Source organism: Bos indicus, chromosome 25 (genome assembly GCF_029378745.1).
Source record: "Bos indicus isolate NIAB-ARS_2022 breed Sahiwal x Tharparkar chromosome 25, NIAB-ARS_B.indTharparkar_mat_pri_1.0, whole genome shotgun sequence".
NCBI lineage: Eukaryota > Metazoa > Chordata > Mammalia > Artiodactyla > Bovidae > Bos > Bos indicus.
Genome location: NC_091784.1, coordinates 42,057,268 through 42,077,895, shown reverse-complemented (window position 1 = coordinate 42,077,895; position 20,628 = coordinate 42,057,268). Strand labels below are relative to the sequence as shown.

Sequence of the window (20,628 nt, the reverse complement as noted above, 5' to 3'; positions counted from 1 at the left end):
ACCAGGGACACGTGGCCCATCTGGAGACACTGCTGGGCACCCCAAAGCGGGCGGCAGTCTGCGTCTGCTCCCGGCACCTGGGGAGAGGCCACAGTGCTGCTAAACTTCCCACAAGGCAGAGGAAAGTCCTGCAAACAAAAAGTTACCCCCCAACATGTCAGTCACGCCACAGGTGTGAAATCCCGGTGGAGAGAAGACATCTTTCCCACCCTTCCCCAGTCTCCTTCGGGAGCTAAAGCCACCCTTTCTTTCCCCTGTGATGTAGTCTCTCATTTCAGTTCCCACCTGCTGACATTTGGGAGTTCCCTACGCAACCCTCCATGAAACTCAGTCTTCTTGTCTCACTCTGAGTCTGACGCTAAGGCCCAGCTTCTTCAGAGGATGGCGGGACCCTGGCCCCAGGTGTGAAGGTGCCACACAGGGGTCCCAGAGACACAGATCCGCTGGCCAGACCCTCCTGGAGCGGTGACAGGAAAAGTATTTGAAGGGAAGTCCTATTTTCGCGTTTAAGCCAACAGTGACACACAGCACAGAGACAGGACTCCACAATGAAGCCGGGCAGGGCCTGGCAGGCGGGACCCTGCTCCCTTTCCAGACTCCCAGACCTGCAGCTGCTCTGCTCCCCTCACTGCCAGGTGGGCAGGAAGAGAGGGACCGCTGACGGACTCCTGAGACAGGACACGTCTGGGGTCAGGGCTCCCAGGCAGGTCCTGTGCCCCATGGCTCTAATCAGCTCAAGCTGGCTACAGTTCTCGTTTACTGACCTCCCACCTGGGGAAGCCGTTCAGGTCAGAGCTGAGTGGGAACTGGGACCTTGGAAATCCCAGACTCTAGTTCCAACAGGCCAAAAGTTCCCAGAGAGCTGCATCAACAAAGTTATAACACTGTTTTAAACCACAGTTGCCAACTTCATATTCTGCCAGTGAGCAAAGACCAAGGGAAAAAAAAAAACTACAATCTATTTCCACCACTATTTCAAAAAAGGTGTTTTAACACCAAAAACAAATATAAATGACCTAATTTCAGAATAAAGAACAGTCCATGCCAAAAAGGGGCAGTGAGCAACTTAGTTCAGCAACACACACAGAGTAAGTGATTCAACTGTCCAGCCAGTGAACGCATACACACACAAGCCTGTTGTGCCACACCAGACATGGGCTCATCAGGGCTCCCAGAGCAACAGAAACTCCTGGCTCATCTGACACAGGGCCCCAGGGCAGGTCACCGGCAGAGAGGCGGCAGCAGCACGGCCAACGTGGACCGGAGAAGGGACTCAAGCAAAGCAGCCAGGGGTCGCCTGATGCAGCCCCTATGGAGGGGCAGGGGCCAGGCCAAGGCTCGACACCACACTCCCTCCCGGTGTGGACCCCACGACCCCTGCCCCAATGAGCACTGACCCCACGGCACACCAGAACCTCAAGTCCTTCAGGAGGCCCGAGCCTTTACAGCCATGTGCAGTGAGCGCTGCCGAGCACTTGAAATAAAGTGAGATGAGACGATAACCAAAGCGAAAGTGTGACCGAAGGCACACTGTGGCAGACCGAAGGCAAGCTGTGCAAATGGCCTCCCTAGCCTGAGACCATCTCCTGCCCAGGCTTCCCTCACTGCCCTGCCCTTCCTGCCCGGCTGACCAAGAACCTATCCTGAGAACACAGCCCTCCTATGTGTCACACCATCAAGGAAGCCAGCAGCTGGCTGCACCATTCCAGTGGCCACAGTCCCAGACAGTTTAGGCTTTTATTCCTCAATTAAATGAGCTGGCTTTCCAATCGTAGCTCTAGTGTCTCTGAGCTCACAGTGTGAGTGCAATACTAAACACCGGCCCACTCTGTGCTGCTGTTATCTCAGGCTTTTGAGTCAGGACATCTCAGGGCCAGACCATGACTTCTAGCTCTCCTCCAAAACTATGAATATCCATGTTGGAGATGCGAAAGATGGCCAGCTGGCCTCCAAGTGGAGAAAATGCTGACCTGCCTCAACTACACAGAACCTGGTCCAGTCCTACCTAAGGACAGGTGTCTGTCCATAGAGGCCCCTACCCCAACACACATCGCTCATCTGAGCCATCTGGAACCTGATCCAGTCGCGCCTAAGGGCAGGCGTCTGCACCTGAAGGCCCCCACCCCAACACACGCCGCTCACCTGCATGCTCTGCTGGTACTGCGTCTGCAGAGAACCTTGAGCAGAGGTGGAAACATCCAGTCCAGATCCTCCCTCCACTCGCTGAGAAATGAAGTTGTTCAAAGACCTCAGGGTGGACAGGACGGTGGTGTTCTCCCCCAGGTCTTCCATGATCGCTTCCCTTCTGGAAGAAAACAAGGGTCACAGGGAGCCTTCTGATGCGCCATCGCCGCTGCCAACTGCCCAGTCAGAGAGAACCTCTGGGCAGCCCCACTCCGCTACTGCTCTCTCAGAACCCTTAAAATATTCCAGCATCTGTAACCACATTCTTCGGAGTTAACTGAGAGCCTGTACCTCCAGTTTCTCAGAGAGGAAGTGGAGGCATAAAAAGACAATATGCCACCAGGCTGCTGACCATCAAAGTGCTGACCTGCAGACCAGCAGGACAGACAGATGGCTCCCGAGATGAGGTGTTCAGCAGTCAGGTGGCACACTGCCCACACACGCACCCACAAAAGGCCTGGCTTCCAGGAATCGGAAACAGAGCGCCCAGCAGCGACAGTGAGGATGACAACCACGCAGTGCTAATCACAGGTCAACGACGACATCTCTGCCACTTTCAGCCAGGTACCACGGAGGAAGGCGCCTGACATTTCGTAAGCACCAAGGCCTCTGGGGCCCATCTCCTCATCTGAAAACTGAGGGTCCCACTTCTCAAGGCTGGGAGGATTACAGGGCCCAAGAGAAGGCTCCAAACGCAGATGGCACAGCTACTGCCACAGAGTTAAACTGTCACTCTGCTTTAAGTTCACATACGGCATCGCAGTCCTCAGAATGGGCAGATGAATCAGGTCTTCTTGAATATTATCTTAGGGGTGAGGCTTCCAGTTACAGAACTGAGATGGGAACGTGGGTCTGTCTGGCTCTAAGGTCGACCGTGCTCCACAGGCCAAGGTTGAAGGCCGAGGACAAGCAGCAGGGAAGAACCCGCATCCCCACAGGGGTGCTAATCCCAGCCTTGCACCAGGCAGCCTACCAGTCAGAAAGGGGGGAAGTGTCCCAGCACACTGAACAGCCAAAAGGGGTGGATTCCTCCAGGTGCATACCGTGTTCCTCTGAGGCAAGCAGCCAGCTCTCACTGATGACCCCTAAGTATCAGATGGAAAACACCTGCCCTCAAACTGCTCCCCACCTCCAAAAAAGTGAAGAATCTTGGTTTGATTCTGAATTTCCCATTTAACAAGAACCTTGACCTTGTGCACTGGGATTCCCTGGTGGCTCAGAGATAAAGAACCCACCTGCCATTGCAGCAGACCCGAATTTGACCCCTGGGTGAGGAAGATCCCCTGGTGGAGGGAATAGCAACCCACTCCAGTATTCTTGCATGGGAAATCCCATGGACAGAGGAGCCTGGTGGGCTCTAGTCCATGGAGTCGCAGAGTCAGACGTGACTTAGAAACTAAACAACCGGTCTTGTGCACGCAGAGCCCTTGTTTTCTGGAGGCTGTCCTTTCCACGCTTGCACAACACAGCTGTTCTCTCTACCTCTCCTTCAGACAAATGGAAAATGAACTGGCAGAGAGACCAGGGAAAAGCACTCGAGTGCTGTGAGCCTGGCAGAGAGACAGGGCCCACGTGGAGCCAGGCGGCAGCACTCTGCTCCAGAAGGCAAATCACTCTGTTTGACCGGGGCAATAACACTTTCCCTGAGTTGGTGATGGACAGCGAGGCCTGGCGTGCTGCAGTCCATGGGTTGCAAAGAGTCAGACACGACTGAGCGACTGAACTGAACTAATACTTTTCGTCCCGTGATGGGAAATTTAGCCAATACACCCTCTTCTCAAGACAGCATCCCCTGTGAGAGCTGATGCACCTTATACGCAAGAATGAAAAGAACACATGCATTTTCACCTGCCTGGAACTAAGCCGCTCCATAAGGCAAGGGAAAAGGTGGCAGCTCAAATGCCATCCTCTGTATCCAGGAGCCTCACCACTGGATGTCAGCTGCTCTGGATGGAACCCTGAGCTGGAGTGCAGAGCACTCTGACTCTCTAGTGCCCTCCACGTCCTGAGGGAACCCACAGACATTACAAGGATCCTCAGCACCCGCAGCACCACTTCACAGCGCCCCGGGGCACTTTCGCTGGTCTGCTGCGTTCACCGCTCCTCCACCTGCTTTCTCCCAACTGACACGAGAGAGGAAATCCAAGTGCCCGCCCCACTGCCTGCCAGGAGTGCGACTCTGGGCAAGGCGCTTCCCATCTTCCCACCGGGCTCCCCAGGTGGGAAATGAAGTAGTGGCACGCCCACGCTGGCCGCTCAGGTGCAGAGGCGCGGGCGACAGTGCGGTCAACCTGCGAGGAACCGAGGAAGAGCCCCTCTGTCTGCACCGCGCCGTCTCGGGCCGGGGGGCGGGGGGGCTCGCTGAAGCCCCTCTCCTCCGAGGCCGCCTCCGCCCCGGCCGTTTCCAGCTCCTCTCGGAGAGGAAGTCTTGGGGGGCCCCGCACTGGACGCCCAGGCTCACAGGACAGAGCACGAAGCGCAGAGGCGGCCCGGGCGGACACAGCGGGTGCGCCGGTAAAAGCCCGGCGGCCCGGGTCTCAGAGAAGGAAGCGGGCACGCCGAGGGGCGCCGGCTCACAGCCCCCGGAGGAGGCCCGGCGGGCGGCCCCAGCCTCTTCCCTGCCCGACTCCCGCCGGCTCTGCTGGGTACCCGCCCCCGGCTCAGCCAGGCCCCCGCCCGGGACCCTGGCCGATCACCTCAGCGCCTCAGCCCGCTCGCAGCCGTCGCCGCCGCGGCTCAGATCTCCCTCTATTACCGGGCCCGCGTATCGCGAGACGTGCGCTCGCGCTCTCGCGAGATCTGGGCGGGACTGGCCATGAAACTGCGGGTCGGCGCACTGACAGGGGCTGCGTCTCCGTCCCACGCCCGGGATGCCGCGGCTCGGAGAACGCTCAGAGCCAAAGGCCGGCCCGCGGGACTCCCTTGGTGCCCCTGTCCGCCGCAGGCCAAGCTTCCACTGGACGGCTGTCTCGCACTGTTTTCCGTGGAACAGCACCGCCCAACGGTGGCCTCCTGGGGCCAAACTTCCTTGCAGTCCTGACTAGTCCGCAGCTTTTGCCACTACGGTGTTTGCTTGAATTAATGAATGCGTTTTTACTTTTCTCTAAAAAAAAGAAAAACAGGAAATACTATGCGACTAAGCTATCCTCCTAGCGCCCTGAGAGCTGTTGGGGTGCGGAGCCGTCGTCTGGGTCCCGTTCTCCAGGGAGCAAGGGCGGGGCGCGGTCAGCCCACAACCAGCAGGCCCTTCCTGCAATCTCTGCAGCCTGCGTCTACTAACGGGTCTCTCAAGTCCCTTCTTCCTCCTCCACAAACCCGGCGAAGCGCCGGAGGGTCTGCACCGAACTTCCAGAGAGTAAACCATTAATTTGTGTCGCCAGAGGAAAAAGGATGCAGAGGCAAAGAATGTGGCGGTGGAGGTAGGACACGGGGCAGTGAAAATAAGATAAAAAAAATTTTATAAGGCCGGCCCGCAGACTACTTTGGGGATCTGGACTACCCTTAGACCCCATTTCTTCCCCCAGCCATCCTTGGGACGTGTGAACTAAAAATGCTGCCTGCCCTATCAGTAAATAAAGAATGCTGCAGCCATCAGCCACTCATGAGGATGAGCTCAGGGTGAAAACAGGTCAGTTGCTCAGTCGTCTCACTCTGACCCCACGGCTGTAGTGGGCCATGTTCCTCTGTCCATGGGATTCTCCAGGCAAGAATATTGGAGTGAGTAGCCATCCCCTTCTCCAGGGAATCTTCCCAACCCAGGGACTGAACATGGGTCTCCTGCATGGCAGGCAGATTCTTTACGGACTGAGCCACCAGGGAAGCCCCAAAATGTAATGCCAGCCACGAAATCATCAGACTCTGCAGCTGCCACCACCCCACCTCCAACCCTGACAGTGAGCCCTGAGGAGACTCAGGGTGAGAAAGCACAGGACACTGGGCCCAGGTAGCTGAGGTTGCATCAAAGGAACAATTTCAGTGAGCCTAAGACTCCTGCATCTTTCCACACATAGGAAAGCACTGAATTCTTGGAGACATCTAGTCTTTTATTAACCAGAAATCTTTTGATGTTCCAAGTACCTGGTTTTGTTCCGAAAATTCCTATATACTCCAGCTCTTCCTCTACCTCTTCAGGGCAGTCCCTCAGAGTTACCTGAGATACTATGTCCCAGGCTTAAGTCCCCAGTTTTATCTGCCAAATAAAAATATCTCCCAGCTTTTTAGGTTGTGTGTTTGTTTTCAATAGGCAAGATTTAATTATCATTACAGTCAATACACTCGTAAGGGATGACCACTCCTCCAGAAAGTGGTTTCAAAGAAATCAATTTTTTTTTAAAGTATGGAAATTCCAGAAAATATTACACCCTATGCTGTTTTATAACCTTGAGTTCCTGGAAGAGAGTAAAAGGAAATAAACACACCATGTGTCTGCTTGCTTTGGTTATTACCTTTAAGTCTCTGGAGCCTGGTGTGTTATAGAAACATTTCTAGTTTCACACTGTCTGCCCCCCTTCCATAATTCATACCAAATGTCTTCCCTAAGGAGCTCTCACTGCTTGAAGTATTTCCGGATCATTCACCACAGAGATGGAAACAAATCCCCAGACTGAAGGTTCAGATTTTTCTACATTACACTGTATACACAAAATAACACCTGGAAACCTGGGGTCCTTTTGCGGTGACGGTGGAAGCCAGTTCCTCTGTAACATACTAACCATGGTGAGAAAATTCCATAGAGGTGTCTGTGTGTTTCTCTGCCTCAGTGTTTTTATGCATCCCAGTCTTTTCATCCTTTTATCTTTGTCTCTTTCTCATGGTAATTCCTCTTCACAAATCATATTATAGCGATCATTTTTTTTAATCATATATAGTCATATATCGTCAACAATGAATATAGTTTTGTCTTAAAAAAAGGTGCCCCATCTGTCCTGCCTGCTGCATCCTAGATCCAACTCATATCTCCCTGGCCACACTTCAGGACAGAGCTCAAGCTACATCTGCAATGAAGAGCCAGAAACAGCAGAACACGCGCTCAGTCCTTCACAGACCTCCTGGCTTCCCTCGGTACTGTGTGGCCAGGAGGTACACCTCTGATGATTCTTTCCTGCTGGCCTCGGGCTTTACAGTCCTTGTGTTCTGGAATTCCTGAGTCAGTCTCTTCTGTAACCGCTGGCTCTGACTTCCAGCCCAGGTTTTACAAAGGAATGTCCCCGTAGGGTGCAGGACATCTGGAACCATGTCCAGAAGGGACAAGCACAAGCTAATGAGCCTGTCATGGTCGAGGCTTCGGATCCCCGTGGCGTTGGGTGCCATGTCACTCAGGATCACATCTGCTCTCCCACCAGGAAGCAGCTCTTGGATTTTCCGGAAGGTTCTAGTGTCAGTCACATCAGCAGGGCATAGAAACGTTGCTCCTTCCAGGGGGAATATGTGGAGAAGATCTACCCCAAGCACAAAGCCAACAGGAGCACTGGGGTCTAAGGAAGAAATGGAAAGGGTACTTACTCACTGACACCCCAAATCATCCCACAAAGTAAATGTAACAAAATAATAAAACAGATAAAGGGGACTTTTCTAGCGGTCCAGTGGTTAAGTGCGTGCTTCAAATGCAGGGGGCACAGATTCGATCCCTAGTTGGGGAATAAAATCCCGCACAGCACAGACAAAAGGAAAAAAAAAAAAAAAAAGTATATATATATGTAAAAGTCAGGACCGAAAAAAGAACTAATGTGCAAAAATGGGGACACAGAGTTTTCCTCCTAGAAAAACACGTGGCGGGCAGGGAGTGGTGGTCTTCCCTCTACATCTGAGGAAACTGAGGCTGGGAGAGGCAACCCGACTGTCCCAGGGGACAGGCAGACCTGGGGCCACACCCTGGCCTTGACGCTCCACCTCTGACTCCATTTCACTCCCCGAGCCTTGCTCACTGTTAAAAGGGTTCTTATCTCTGAGGAGTCTTCGATAAACTAAAACAGAGAACACATTATATAAAGTGCCTCTGGATTAAATCAACAAATCCATTCTGCAGTTTAATCCAGTTTCTTTCAACGTAGAAACTATTAGAAACAAGCCAAGAAACAGGGAAAGTGGACAGCTGCTAAATAAGGTAAAAAAGTGATACCCTGCCCATGTCTGAGTGATACCAGATGTGAAACAAAAAGATGTCAGTTTCACTTCACCTGAAAGGGGATTTCCTGCCTGCAAGGCTGCTGCCCTGGCCTCCACCTCCGGCAGCCCCTCCCAGCACCACTCCCTACACACCAGGGTGGATCCACGAAGGAACAGTCACAGACTCAGAGCTTGCTCTGCTTAGTAAAAAGGCTGCTCTGCAGGTGAGGGGCAGGTATTTGATCTTTATCTGAAGATGAGAAGTCCAGCTATTCTGCAGGGCGCCTCGTTTTTCAAAGGTGGAAACTCTCTGCTTTCAGCCCTGAAGAGTGGGACAGCTCTCCTCCCACTTTGCGCACTGGTGCTCGTTCCTTTAACGTCCCATGTACTGTGGCCCCGGGAAGTGCCTTCTAAAAGCAAATGGCTTTGGTTGCATTTTTGCAACTTCTTTTGGGAGTAAAAGAACCCAAGCCATTTTATGTACAGTCTCTGCTTCTCCCACCTCTTCCTACAGGTTAAAAACTTAGCTGTTTTCCTGCTTCTCCTGAAGAGCAATTAGGGGGACTGCTGCTGCTGCTGCTGCTGCTGCTAAGTCGCTTCAGTCGTGTCCGACTCTGTGTGACCCCACAGACAGCAGCCCACCAGGCTCCCCTGTCCCTGGGATTCTCCAGGCAAGAACACTGGAGTGGCTTGCCATTTCCTTCTCCAATGCATGAAAGTGAAAAGGGAAAGTGAAGTCGCTCAATCGTGTCCAACTCCTAGCGACCCCATGGACTGCAGCCTACCAGGCTCCTCCGTCCATGGGATTTTCCAGGCAAGAGTACTGGAGTGGGGTGCCATTAAAGAACCTCTAAAATCAGTCGTTAGGAAGTCTGTGGATAGACTCAGTGGCAGGAAAATGAACTGAAGTTTTTGACACAGATTCATTCACTTGAAGGATAAACATTTACTGAGCTTGTAAGACATGTTTTTAAACTATTCTAAACCCCCTTGAGGCATCCTACCCAGATTAAAGAGACTGATGACAAAACCCAGGGAGTGGCATGCCTGGTTCAGCAGGTCACTAAAACTCCTGTAGATCTCAATTTTCTCATCAGGAAGATGGGCACACACACCATTCTAAGGTGTATGGGAGAGATCTCTGTGACCTGCCAGAGCAGGTGGTACCCTCAGAAGTTACAGTAGGAAATGCAAGTAACAATCCTTACCGGATTGTTACCTTAGCACGGCTCACCTACAAAACTCAAAGGCAATCTTGATGCCCATGATGAGGAAATTGGCTAAATACAAACAGTATAACCATTATCTGGGATAGTATGCAGCTGTTTAAATGGATGGCGTCATTTTCTACCTTGTATGGGTAGTCGGTTGATCTATTAGTCAGAGGCAACTTTTTTATATCTATGATCTTAGTTAAAATCCCCAGACACATAAGAGATAAGCACTAAGTCCCTTGAGTTGGGCCAAAGTGGAGCGTCCAGAGCCACCAGGGCTCCCTGGGCAGCCCCAGGAGCAACTCCAGGAAACCCCAGGTTGATTCAGCTGTCCTGCCAAGGGAGGATGTCAAGGGAGGAAATCACACAGCGATTTCTTTGCTGAGGAAAGAAACCTGACTTACAGACGGCCGTCTGAGCTCATTGCTGAGGCCACGCATCAGCAGCACAAGCCCAGGACACAGGCCATGTCGGCCTAGGCGCTTCTGTGGTGTGGTCGAAGGTGACTTTCACCTTCACTCCCCCTTCCCACCCCCCTCTTCATTTTGAAAATGTCTGTGTTGGGTTTGCATCACTCCTACTAAACAAGCACGCAGAATCGCGTGCTTTCACAGAGCGCCTGCACTGCTCTCTGTGCCCTGAAGGGCGGCTGGCCTGCGTCTAGACCACAGTGGTCGGGAGGCCCCACCTGTGCCTGCAGCGTTGACTCTCTGCACGGCCACCTGGCTCCATGCGCCAGGGGCGGCCCCACAGTCTAACACCCGGAGGCCAGGCCGTAGGATCTGGTGCCTCTCGTTCATTTCCAGGAGCTTGAATGCGCTTCGACATCGGTAACTTTCCACCTTCGCAGCTTTCACAAACGGGTCCCTCAAGTGCCACGTCAGCCACAGGTGCTCAGCACCAGTCCGGCTCTTGTAGCAACTCCCAGTGGTGTGGAACCTTTGACGCTGAAGGGAAACCCACACCAGTTTCAAGGACCTGGTGAGGAAAAAGGAGCAAGCAGGTTGGCATCACGTAGGCCAGTGGGGCCCCAGGTTCAACCCGCACATTTTTAGAGATGGGTCACTATGGCCCAAGTGGGAGAGGCAGCTTGACAAGGCTGCAGCCAGAAAGGTGTTAGGGCTGAACCACATCCCCCGAGTCTGCATGTGCGCTCAGTCACATCCAACTCTTTGAGACCCCGTGGACTGTAGCCCGCCAGTCTCCTCTGTCCATGGAATTTTCCAGGCAGGAATACTGGAGTGGGTTGGCATTTCCTTCTCCAGGGCATCTTCCCGACCCAGGGATTGAACTCGCATTTCTTATGTCTCCTGCACTGGCAGGCAGGTTCTTTAACCCCTAGCTTAAATGGTAAATGGGTGGGCTCTATCCAATACTGCTGCTGCTGCTAAGTCGCTTCAGTCGTGTCCGACTCTGTGCGACCCCAGAGACGGCAGCCCCCCAGGCTCCCCTGTCCCTGGGATTCTCCAGGCAAGAACACTGGAGTGGGTTGCCATTTCCTTCTCCAATGCATGAAAGTGAAAGTGAAGTCGCTCAGTCGTGTCCGACTCCTAGCGACCCCATGGACTGCAGCCCACCAGGCTCCTCCGTCCATGGGATTTTCCAGGCGAGAGGACTGGAGTGGGGTGCCACTGCCTTCTCCAATCCAATACTGGTGTCTTTATAAGAAGCACTCAAGACGCAGACACACACAGGACAAAGACCACAGGAAGACACAGGGAGAACACGGCGTCTGTAAGTCAAGGAGAGAGGCTTCAGAGACTAATCCTGCTGACAGCTTGATTTCCGTTTTCCAGATTGCAGACACTGAGCCAGTAAATCTCTGCTCTCTCGGCCGCCCATCCTGGGGTGCTTGGTTACAGGAGCCCAAGCAAACTAACCCAGCAGGCCTCTCCTCTGTGGTCAAAAGATGCTTTTCTCTCCTGAAGTTATCTTCAGAAGACAATCTCAAAGGGTAATGATAGTCACTTTGTGCCAACCAAAGTTTTCCCAATACTGGTTGAAAATACGGATAAGTTTCATGAAAGGAACATTCTTTCTCACAGGATACAAATTTTCATTGGGCTTTATTTAAGAGATTAAACACACACACACAAGGACAGGTCCTTTGCCTTACCTCCACCGCTTTGGCAGGCAGCACAGGGTCTGACCAACCTGTCACATTTCTTGATAAAATTGAACTTACCTTGTGTATAACTGAGAAGGGCAATTTTCAAGCCTCTTTGGAAAGTGGGGCTTTTGAGTTTATTGAGTGCCATGGGTTATCTCTTTAACTCTCAGAACAACCCTACAAAGTATCTACATTCTTCTGACAAAAAGAAAACAAAAAACTATTATTAGCCCCATGGCTCCCAGGCAAAGTTCCCGCAGCATGAAAACATGTTGACGAGGATCCGGAGACAACACTTTGGAACTGCTGCCTTGAAAAGGCTAAGGAGCCTAGAAAGCGGGCACAGTGTCCTGGGCGCCGAGTTAACTGCAGCGGTCAGCGCAGGGGTGGAGAGTGGAGCCGCACACCCCGCGTCCGCCTGCTGTGGGCGGCTGACCGCCAGCCCCCGCCCCCGGCCAGGGTCCAGCCACACGGGGCGCTCGTGTCCTGACAGCGGCTTCAGGCCAGCGGTGCTCTGCAGCCGACACGCCTCCACCAGCAGCGCCCCTCCTGCCCCTAAAGGCCTGTCCAGCCGCCCGCCCGCCGCCGCTCCTCCGGAGCCTCGGCCGGTCCGAGCACGGACGGTCCGCTCCAGTCACCTCGCCGGGGCTGCTCCGACCCCGTTCCGGGCCAGGACGAGGTAAGCTCTGAGCCCCCTTCCGGACCCGAAAAATGGGGCCGCCGTCTGGCCACTCCGCCTCCCGCACACATGCAGTAGGTGCTCCATTAATTCCCACTGAGCGCCAGCCGCCGCGCCCTCCGACCTCCCACCTCAGCCGCCTCACCACTCACCCCGCCATGGACGCGGACCCGCTCCGGCAGTCGCCACCGGAAGTACCGGCCTCACTTCCGGCCAGAGGCCACGCCCCCGGAAGTGGCGCGTGGGTTCGAAAGGCGCGCGCAGTGCCCGGGCCTGGGTGAGTCCGGGATCGAGAGCACAGGTGAGCAGGGGATGCGGCCGCCGCAGATGGGCCTGGGGCCCGCCGAAGGGCAGCTGGCGGCCCTTCACGGACGGCCAGATACGGGAGCCCGAGCCTGGCACTCGACGGCGTGTTGTCTAAACCCTAGTCGCGGGCCTCAGTGGACCGGTGATCCCGTTCAGAGGCCACCCTGCTGAGAAAGCGGGCCGCCTGGCCCCTGACGTCACGTGGGCTCTCTGGGGACCCGCCCGACCGTAGTGCCAAGAGCTGTGGCCAACTGTACTACAACAACAGGTAGACCCAGGGTTCGGCACTGCCTCTGGTGTTTGGTTTTCTTTAGCTTTTCTGAGCTTCAGTTTTCTTCGCCGAAAACGGAGAAGCCAAGTCTCAGCTCACAGGGTTGTTGGGTCTGTTAAGTGGGATACGTTTTGGAAAGTATATGATCGGTGCCTAATAACTGACAGCAGAGATTCCTAATTAATTTAGGAAGTCAGGGCTTTGCGCCTTAAAAGGTCAGCAACATCACAAAGTCCGCATGTTAAAGAGAGGCTGGACCCAGAGACCCGTTTATGCATGAGCTGCCACCAGCACCGGGACCCAGGCCTCGGTCCCTGTTCTTGGACACCGTGACTTCCCTGGAGCATCCCTGGTCCCAAATCCTGCATCTCGTCCAGTGTGGGCCCCAGACCGGGATGAGGATGGATGGACAGGGAGCATGGTCCTGGACCTCCAGCACGTCTCTAGCAGTGACCAGACGTCCCCTGCAGGGTCTTTCACACACACATTCAGGCAGGACTGGTGTTCCAGGCCGAGCACCAGGTCCCGGAGCAGCAATGGTTGTACGCAGAGTGTGAACACCTGTCATAGCAGGGGAGGCTGGCCAGGCCTCACTGGGGGCCCTCCAGTGTCAGAGTCATACACTTCCTGGGAATCTGGGGGTCTGGTACTGCAGAGAGGCAGAAACCAGAACCCAATAGCCAGAAGGCCCCATAATGAAAAGGCCAAGAGCAAAACACAGATGCAAGAACCGCTGGGTAAAAAGCATGGTTCATCTCATGCCAGGTGGGCTCAGAGGTGGACGCAGGAGCAAGAACAGCCCTGTGCTAAGGAGAGGGGCAGGGATGACCTGGCCATTGCCTGACCTGCAACAGCCCAGCAAGCAAAGGGTCCGGAGCTGCTGCTGCTGGGTCAGGGGGCCAGGTCTCCATCTGCCCCAGAAAATCGGCCACATCGGGCAGAGCTGGAACGCTGCCTCTACCTGCTCTCCAGCACACGTTTCCAGTCCACCCAGCCTCTGGCCACCAAAACGCTCATGCTTCTGTCCACACACCCCCCACACCCAAATCGAGCTGACCCAGCCCCTTGCCTTCTTCACAGAACCCAAGGGCACCATGTGTGCCTCAAGGCTCTATACCTTGGTCCTGGTGCTGCAGCCGCAGCGAGTCCTCCTGGGCATGAAGAAACGCGGCTTCGGGGCCGGCCGGTGGAACGGCTTCGGGGGCAAAGTTCATGAAGGAGAGACCATCGAGGACGGGGCCAAGAGGTGAGGGGAGGGGCTGGCCAGACCGCAGAGCCAGCTTCCACAGGGGACAAGGATTCAGGTTGTAGAGCTAACCCCTGCCCACCCAGAGCCACGTGACTTGCAGCACAGGCTGAGTCCTTGTGCCTCGGTTTCTTCATCTGCACAGTGGGGATAATAGCAGTATCTGCTACCTCTTGGCTTCTCTGGTAGCTCAGTCAGCAAAGAATCTGCCTACAATGCAGGAGACCGCCTACGATACAGGAGACCTGAATTCCATCCCTGGGTCGGGAAGATTCCCTGGAGAAGGAAATGGCAACCCACTCCAGTATTCTTGCCTGGAGAATCCCATGGACAGAAGAGCCTGGTGGGCTAAAGTTCATGGGGTCATGAGAGTCATAACAACTTAGCAACTAAACCATCACCACAACTACCTCTTAGGATTGTTGTGAGGATTTAGTGAGAAAATAGACGTAAGGACTGAACAGGGCCTGGCACGTGGTCCGGGCTGGGCACACCTTGGCTTGCTGCTGTGCGGTGGTGGTTTGGGTGGAAAAGTCAGTTTCCTCTTTCTAGCCAAGGGGCTGGCCAGTCACTCGGCTTCTTCATTGGTTCAGGAGAGCTGATGACAAGCGCATCTGGGGCCTTTCACTCAGTCTCTTCCTCCACACCAAGTACACTCATGTGGGAAAGAACTGAAGCCCAGACACAGCAGTGCCCGAGACCACACAGCCCTCCGGACTTTAGCCTCTGCCTTCTTGCCCCTCGGGCTCGCGGGGATAGACTCAACACCCTGTGTCATCCACCGAGCCCACACGGTCTGGCCCAACCCCTCCTTTCCATCCTGCCCCCTGCGTCAGGACACCCCTGACAAAGGACTGCGGAGCCCCTGCGGGTGGGAGGCAGGACGGGTGGCACGCTCCCACGCCCGAGGCACAGGCTGAGACTGGCCCCACAAGGCCGCACCGCCGTGCACCCAACTCTGCTGTCAGCCCCCCGCCCCCGGGGCAGCTCTGGCTTCTTTCCTTGCACACGTGTGTAGCTGCTGCTCAGACCCCATCCCCTGGCTGCCCTGCTCTAACAAGCAGGTCTCGGCAGCCTCGGTGTCTGGTGCCCTGCCCCTTGGGGTCCCGGGTGGGCACCACTTCAGGGTTAACGTGTGCTCCTCACTCACCTGCAGACTCAGGTGGGTGTGGGGCTGGCTCTGGCTTCTTGTGTGCAGGACACACTTGGGGGGCCGCCTTAGCCCCAAGGAAGGTGAATTCTCCTCCTGGGGGGAGGGTTGCTGGCACTTGGGGACCGGCGGCGCCTCACAGCCAGGTTCGGGCTCTGGGTATGGAGCAGGCCTGCCGTCCTGGCCAGTGTTCCCAGAGCTGGTGAGTAGCAGAGTGTGGTGTTCAGAGACCTCCGGCAGGCCGGGCCGGAGGAGGAGCAGCAGGCTGGACCGCAGGGTCGCGCCCCACCGCCCCGCTCCCACCGGGGTTTAATGCGTCACTCGTCCTGTTCCCCACCTGCCGTCTGGGGAGCATCCCAGAGATGTGAGCAGACACGCTAGCAGAACTGGAACAGTGTCATCTCGGCTGCCTGATTCTCCACCCTGAAACGGAGCCTTGGTTCTAACACCAGGGAGATGACTGATACTTCATAGCCCGCCACGGACTCGGGGAAGATGAACCCAAATGAGTCAAAACAGTGAATCAGTCGGCGATGTTTTTAAAAACGAGCTCCACCAGCCTGCTGCCAGAGGTGGGGAGGCCCTGCTGATTGTTTCTCTTATGTCTAACTGAGGAGTCATTTGCACCCCTACTAGCAAAAACACTGATTTTTTTAGGTCGTGTCTAATTCTGATTGGTCACCGCAGTGAATACATTCCAGCTTTCGGGATGTCACTCGGCCGCACTGAACGGCAGCAGGTGGACCCAGTTCTCCCGGCTTCACGGGGAGGTTAGGGCAGAGTCCAGGCTCAGAAAGGCAACCGTTTAACCCAACGCGCGTTTGATGGACACAGTGGTTTCCCTGACTCCTAGTCGTGGGCACAGGAATTATGCACTGTGTTCCTAACAGAACTCCGAGATCAGAGCTTAAACAGACCTTTTTTTAACCTACAGCTCTAAAAGGTCAGACATAATTAGAACGGTTTTACAGCCACAGAAATAAATTCAGAGCAGTGGGGAAGTGAGAGTCACTAACAGGAGACACAGGCGCTGAGCTTCACGGCTGCAGGGCTTATGGGGCCCCCAGAGCCCACAGCAGACCCTCCAGAAAGCGCTGTCCCGGACGAGCAGCAGGCTGGGGGAGGGCTGGCGGCAGGGGGCGTGCCTGAGGGTGCTCGTCCGGTACACAGCGGCAGAGAAGCTGGTTGGATCCCTCCAGGTGTAGGACGTTGCTCCGCAGCGTCGTGAGCAGCACAGGTCCCGGGTTCGGTGCCGTGTTTGCAGTCTTCAAAGCGGTGCACGAAGGGGAAAGACCCGAAGGGAAGACTCCAGTGGTCACGGGTTCTTGCTGGGTGACCAGGCCTTGTGTGTTTGCTAAACTGCCTACGCGGCCTGGGGAAGTGTGAAACAGGCACTCATGTTTAGGGGGCACCCTTGCTTCCTTGTCAGTCAGCTGGCTTGTGAGCTCAGACGTGGCAATGCCCCCTGGCTCTTCCTCCCAACACAGGTCGGGGGTGGGGAGAGAAAGGGGTCCTGAGGAAGACGACCTGAAGCCCATCCCCCGCAATCAAGTTCAGAGGAGGCTCGAGAGCTGGCTGGTCTCTGCGGGAGGGCAGGGGTGTCTCCCCTCCTCTGGGAAGGAGGCGAGAGGAGCCTGCGGCCTGATGCGGAGCTCTGAGCAGGGCAGGCCAGAGCGGGACCTTTTGGGCAGGTAGGCTTCAGCTCAGGGCCCGGCAGTGCAGGGAGCCAAGCGGGTGGGTGGGGGCTCCTGGCCCTAGTGCGGGCCCCCCGCCTCGTGGGACCACCAAGTAGCCACGTAGGGCCAGGCCAGGGCTGCCACTCGGCGCGCCCAGATGCTCAGCTGGGGGTAGGGGGTGCGTCTGGGCGCCCCGAAACAGCAGCCCCAAACCTGCCCCCTTGGCCACACACAGGCACTCTCCACTCCTCTGTCCGCCCAGCTCCATTCTCTGGTTCCGCGTGGACATGGGTGCCTTGATTTAACTGTCACTTCCTGTCTGCCTGTCTGTCCGCAGGGAGCTGCAGGAAGAGAGCGGTCTGACCGTGGACGCGCTGCACAAGGTGGGCCAGATCACGTTTGAGTTCGTGGGTGACCCCGAGCTGATGGACGTGCACGTCTTCTGCACAGACAGGGTCCAGGGCACGCCCGTGGAGAGTGACGGTGAGTGTCCAGGCCGGGAGAGGCAGGCAGTGAACACCAGCTTGGGTGGCCCCTGGCCCCGCCCCGCCCCTCCCCAAGCGCAGGCGCAGAAACACACCAGGGCCTGAGCCTCCCTCCTCTCCTGCAAAATAAGGAGTCCAGTCGCCTGGATGAAATAACAAAGGATGCCAAGCTCCTCGCACACAGTAACTCAGTGAATCCCTCGCAGAAAGTCAGGCTAAGATCCGGGCTGGCGTCGGTGACTCTGCCTTTTCGTCCCCTGCAGAGATGCGCCCGCAGTGGTTTCGACTGGACCAGATCCCCTTCGGGGACATGTGGCCAGACGACAGTTACTGGTTCCCGCTGCTGCTTCAGAGGAAGAAGTTCCGCGGCTACTTCAGGTTCCAGGGGCAGGACACCATCCTGGACTACACGCTCCACGAGGTGGACGCCGTCTAGGGCAGAGCCAGCTCGCCCCTCAGACCCCGAGATCCTGGCCCGGCTGCGCCCTGGCCTCAGGCCCCCCGCCCCTGGGGCCTCATCTGTCTGGAGCACAACTGGATGGAAAAGCAAATAAAGCTTTTTCGGCAACTCCCGCCAGGCCTCACCGTGAGCTGCCCAGTGTGTCCTCGGGAAGCCGCCAGATGTCCGGGCTGTGACCTGCATTGCCAGACAGGGACGGGCAGAGACACGGGCCCAGAGGCGAGGGGCCGGCTGACGCGGGAGGTGGCGTGGGTGTGTGCGGGGTCCCAGGGTGCGCCAGGGGCCGTCTCCTCCCGCCCCCACCCCCAGGTAAGGGGAGACAGGGGCGGTCAGTGCCGGGGCTCGCACCCTGTCTCATGTGCCATCAGCTGGCTGCCCTCGCGCCCCCAAGAGAGGCTGCTCCCGTCCTGGCTTCAGACCCCTGGGGGGCGCGGGAGGGTCATCCCCCTGTCACACACACACACACAGCCTGACACAGCTTTTATAAATACGTTTAATGATAGTTGTTCATGTAAGTTTACTGATAAAAATCTCGGAATGTAGCTCATCTGTAAACAATTCCAGTTAATTGGATGTGGCGGTCATTGATTCCTGCAGCCTCATAAAGTGCTTCATACATAAACCAACTCGCACAAAGCAAGAGAGAAGGCCTCAGACGCAGGGCCACCCTGAGCCCCAGCGGCCGAGGCCCGTCCACGGCCTCGTCCCCCCTCCGCGGCTTCGCCCAGCAACTAGGCCGTGGCTGAGTCACACTGAGTCTGCCCGACACAGGCCGCAGGGGCGTGGCCTGAAGGCACAGCCCGCGGTGGCCGGGGAGGGCCGTGGAGCTCCCACCGGGGCCACGGAACCGGTGTCCTTTAATGGGTCGTGGCCAGGCTCTCCCCAGGGGCAAGGAAAGCTGGGGCAGCAGGAAGGACGCAGAGGGCGTTGGGGACCCCGACCTGGGAGCAGCCTCGCCTGCAGCAAACACTGACCAGAAAGCCCGCACCCAGCAGCAGCCCAGGGCGGGGGGCGGAGGGTCCGGGGAAAAGCCGCCTCCGTGACCAGCTGCTGGCAGGGGGACACAGCCTGCCCCCCTCGACCCCCAGCCTTCCAACACTGCCTCTCCTGGGGTGAGGACGACACAGGCTAAAAATGCCCCCGACCCCACCCCCGCAGCCCCTGAAGAAGTGTGTGCTCCCAGTGTCCACGTGGGAGCCAGTCCTCCAGCAGGGGTCACCCGGAACAGCATCTCGAGACTGCTGCCAGAACTCGCCCCGGTGCCCTGTGTGGGGAGACACCCCCCCGAACTGTGCCGCTGGCCCAGGACCTCGGGGCCCTTAGCTTGCACCATGGGCCCTGGGGCAGGGCCTCCACCTCGGGGCAGGGACGGCAGACGCCTGCGGTCATGCTCTGCTGCTCCAGTGGACACGGCGCCCGGGGGCCGGCCTGCAGGGCAGCACAGAGCCTCTCAGGGTGGTGGGCACCCATTTCCATGATGATCAAAACGCAGACGACAGCCACAGAGGAACAAATGGCACGGACGGCCCCTCCTCGTCTGCTGGGGACTGGCCAGTCCAGCTCAGGAAGGCACACGCGTCCACTGTGGGGGGCTCAGACCAGGGCGCAGTCGCCTCCCCGCACCCCCGAGGCTGCTCTGGGGGCACCGGCAGGACCCACGTGTGGCGGGCCCAGGCCAAGGCAGGACACGCGGCATCCTGAACCAGACGTGCGTCAGCTTGTCAGGGATGCCTGCCTGGCCCTGCGTGCAGACCTCAGACGGAGGGCAGCCCCAAACCAGGCACACATTCCTGGGAGACCCTCAGGAGCCCTGCCCTGCAGTCACCCTGCTCCGAGCCCCCTCCGAGCAGAGAGCCGTGAGGGGTGGGGGGCAGGCGGGTCCAGAGCAGAAACACCCTGCTGGGCTCAGACACCCGGCCTGAGAGAGCTAGAGGGAGGCTGGAAGGGGAGCCCGTTGCTCTGAAGACGAGAAATCAGCAGACACGTCCGCGCCCTACTGCACGGCCAGCTTCGGCCCGCCCAAGAAGGGACGGCGGCCGTCTGAACCTGGACAGACCCACGGCGGAGGCACCAGCTCCCGAGCCTCCAGACACCGCAGTTCCTCTGTCTCCCCCACCCCAGCCCGGCGGGCACACACATGCGAGCACGGAGGCAGGCACACGCACGCCAGGGCCACCAGGCTGCTCCTCGGGGAACGTGAGGGAAACCGCTCCAGGGACTGACACGCTCCCAGCACCAGGCTGACGGCCACAGCACGGTCAGGACGGGCAGGGCTGCGGGCCACCATGCGCAGCCCGCGTGGCCCCGGCCTCGCTCCCCGAGAGGGGGGGGAGCCGCAGCTACTCGGCCCCCCGGCCCCCCTGAGCCCCAGCCTGGTTGTAGACCCTCCACAGGGGGCTGTAGCCCGACACGCTGGCCCTCGGGGTGGGGGCAGGCACCGACCGAGGGAATCAAACAGGGACACACCGTTCGGAAAGAGGCTTTAGTGAGGGCGCCAAGCTGTCTCTGAGCCCTCCGGGCACTAGTGAGCAGACAGGCCGTCCTGGGGGGGCCTCGGGGGGGCCGGGGCGCCGTGCGGTCCCACGAAGAGGCAGCGCAGCTTGGGCTGCAGGTCGTTCCACACCTTGCTCATCTGCGGGAGGAGAGGGGCGGGCCAGCTGGGGGGGCGGCCGGGGACACGCAGCACAGGCACCCGTGTCCGAGGCCCCAGAGCGGCCGGAGGGTGGGCAGTGGGCTTCCCAG

At 57.2% G+C, this 20,628-nt stretch overlaps 4 protein-coding genes across 10 annotated transcripts in view; 1 reads left to right on the top strand and 3 right to left on the bottom strand.

Annotated features, from left to right (window-relative positions):
• The window catches only part of MAD1L1 (mitotic arrest deficient 1 like 1), a 247,067-nt gene extending 240,807 nt beyond the window's left edge, over positions 1-6,260 (bottom strand). For both annotated transcript variants that reach the window (XM_070780322.1, XM_019987512.2), the window contains exons 1-2: positions 4,881-6,260; positions 2,143-2,305 (exon numbers count right to left, since the gene is read on the bottom strand). In XM_070780322.1, the coding sequence (XP_070636423.1) occupies positions 2,143-2,292 (150 nt within the window). In that variant the 5' untranslated portion in view covers positions 2,293-2,305; positions 4,881-6,260. The remainder of the gene's footprint in view (positions 1-2,142; positions 2,306-4,880) is intronic.
• A 153-nt stretch (positions 6,261-6,413) lies between these two features.
• MRM2 (mitochondrial rRNA methyltransferase 2) lies at positions 6,414-10,513 on the bottom strand (the record flags this gene model as incomplete). Its single annotated transcript, XM_019987517.2, has 2 exons — positions 6,414-7,658; positions 10,192-10,513. Coding segments are annotated over 2 exons (759 nt in total), but the record flags the coding sequence as incomplete, so codon positions are not given.
• SNX8 (sorting nexin 8) overlaps positions 9,216-20,628 on the bottom strand; it is a 49,944-nt gene continuing 38,531 nt past the window's right edge. For all 3 annotated transcript variants that reach the window (XM_019987514.2, XM_019987515.2, XM_070780324.1), the window contains exons 11-12: positions 15,266-20,518; positions 9,216-10,481 (exon numbers count right to left, since the gene is read on the bottom strand). In XM_019987514.2, the coding sequence (XP_019843073.2) occupies positions 20,408-20,518 (111 nt within the window). In that variant the 3' untranslated portion in view covers positions 9,216-10,481; positions 15,266-20,407. The remainder of the gene's footprint in view (positions 10,482-15,265; positions 20,519-20,628) is intronic.
• NUDT1 (nudix hydrolase 1) lies at positions 12,065-17,999 on the top strand. Of its 4 annotated transcripts, none has more exons than XM_070780326.1 (5): positions 12,065-12,292; positions 13,950-14,115; positions 16,753-16,956; positions 17,279-17,424; positions 17,690-17,999. In XM_070780326.1, the coding sequence occupies exons 2-5, from the start codon at positions 13,964-13,966 to the stop codon at positions 17,860-17,862; spliced, it is 675 nt and encodes a 224-aa protein (XP_070636427.1). In that variant the 5' UTR covers positions 12,065-12,292; positions 13,950-13,963; the 3' UTR covers positions 17,863-17,999. The 4 variants fall into 4 exon arrangements, with proteins under 4 accessions (XP_070636427.1, XP_019843078.1, XP_070636426.1 ...); XM_070780325.1 differs by lacking the exon at positions 12,065-12,292 and adding an exon at positions 12,308-12,593; XM_019987519.2 differs by lacking the exon at positions 16,753-16,956 and having other exon boundaries at positions 12,074-12,292.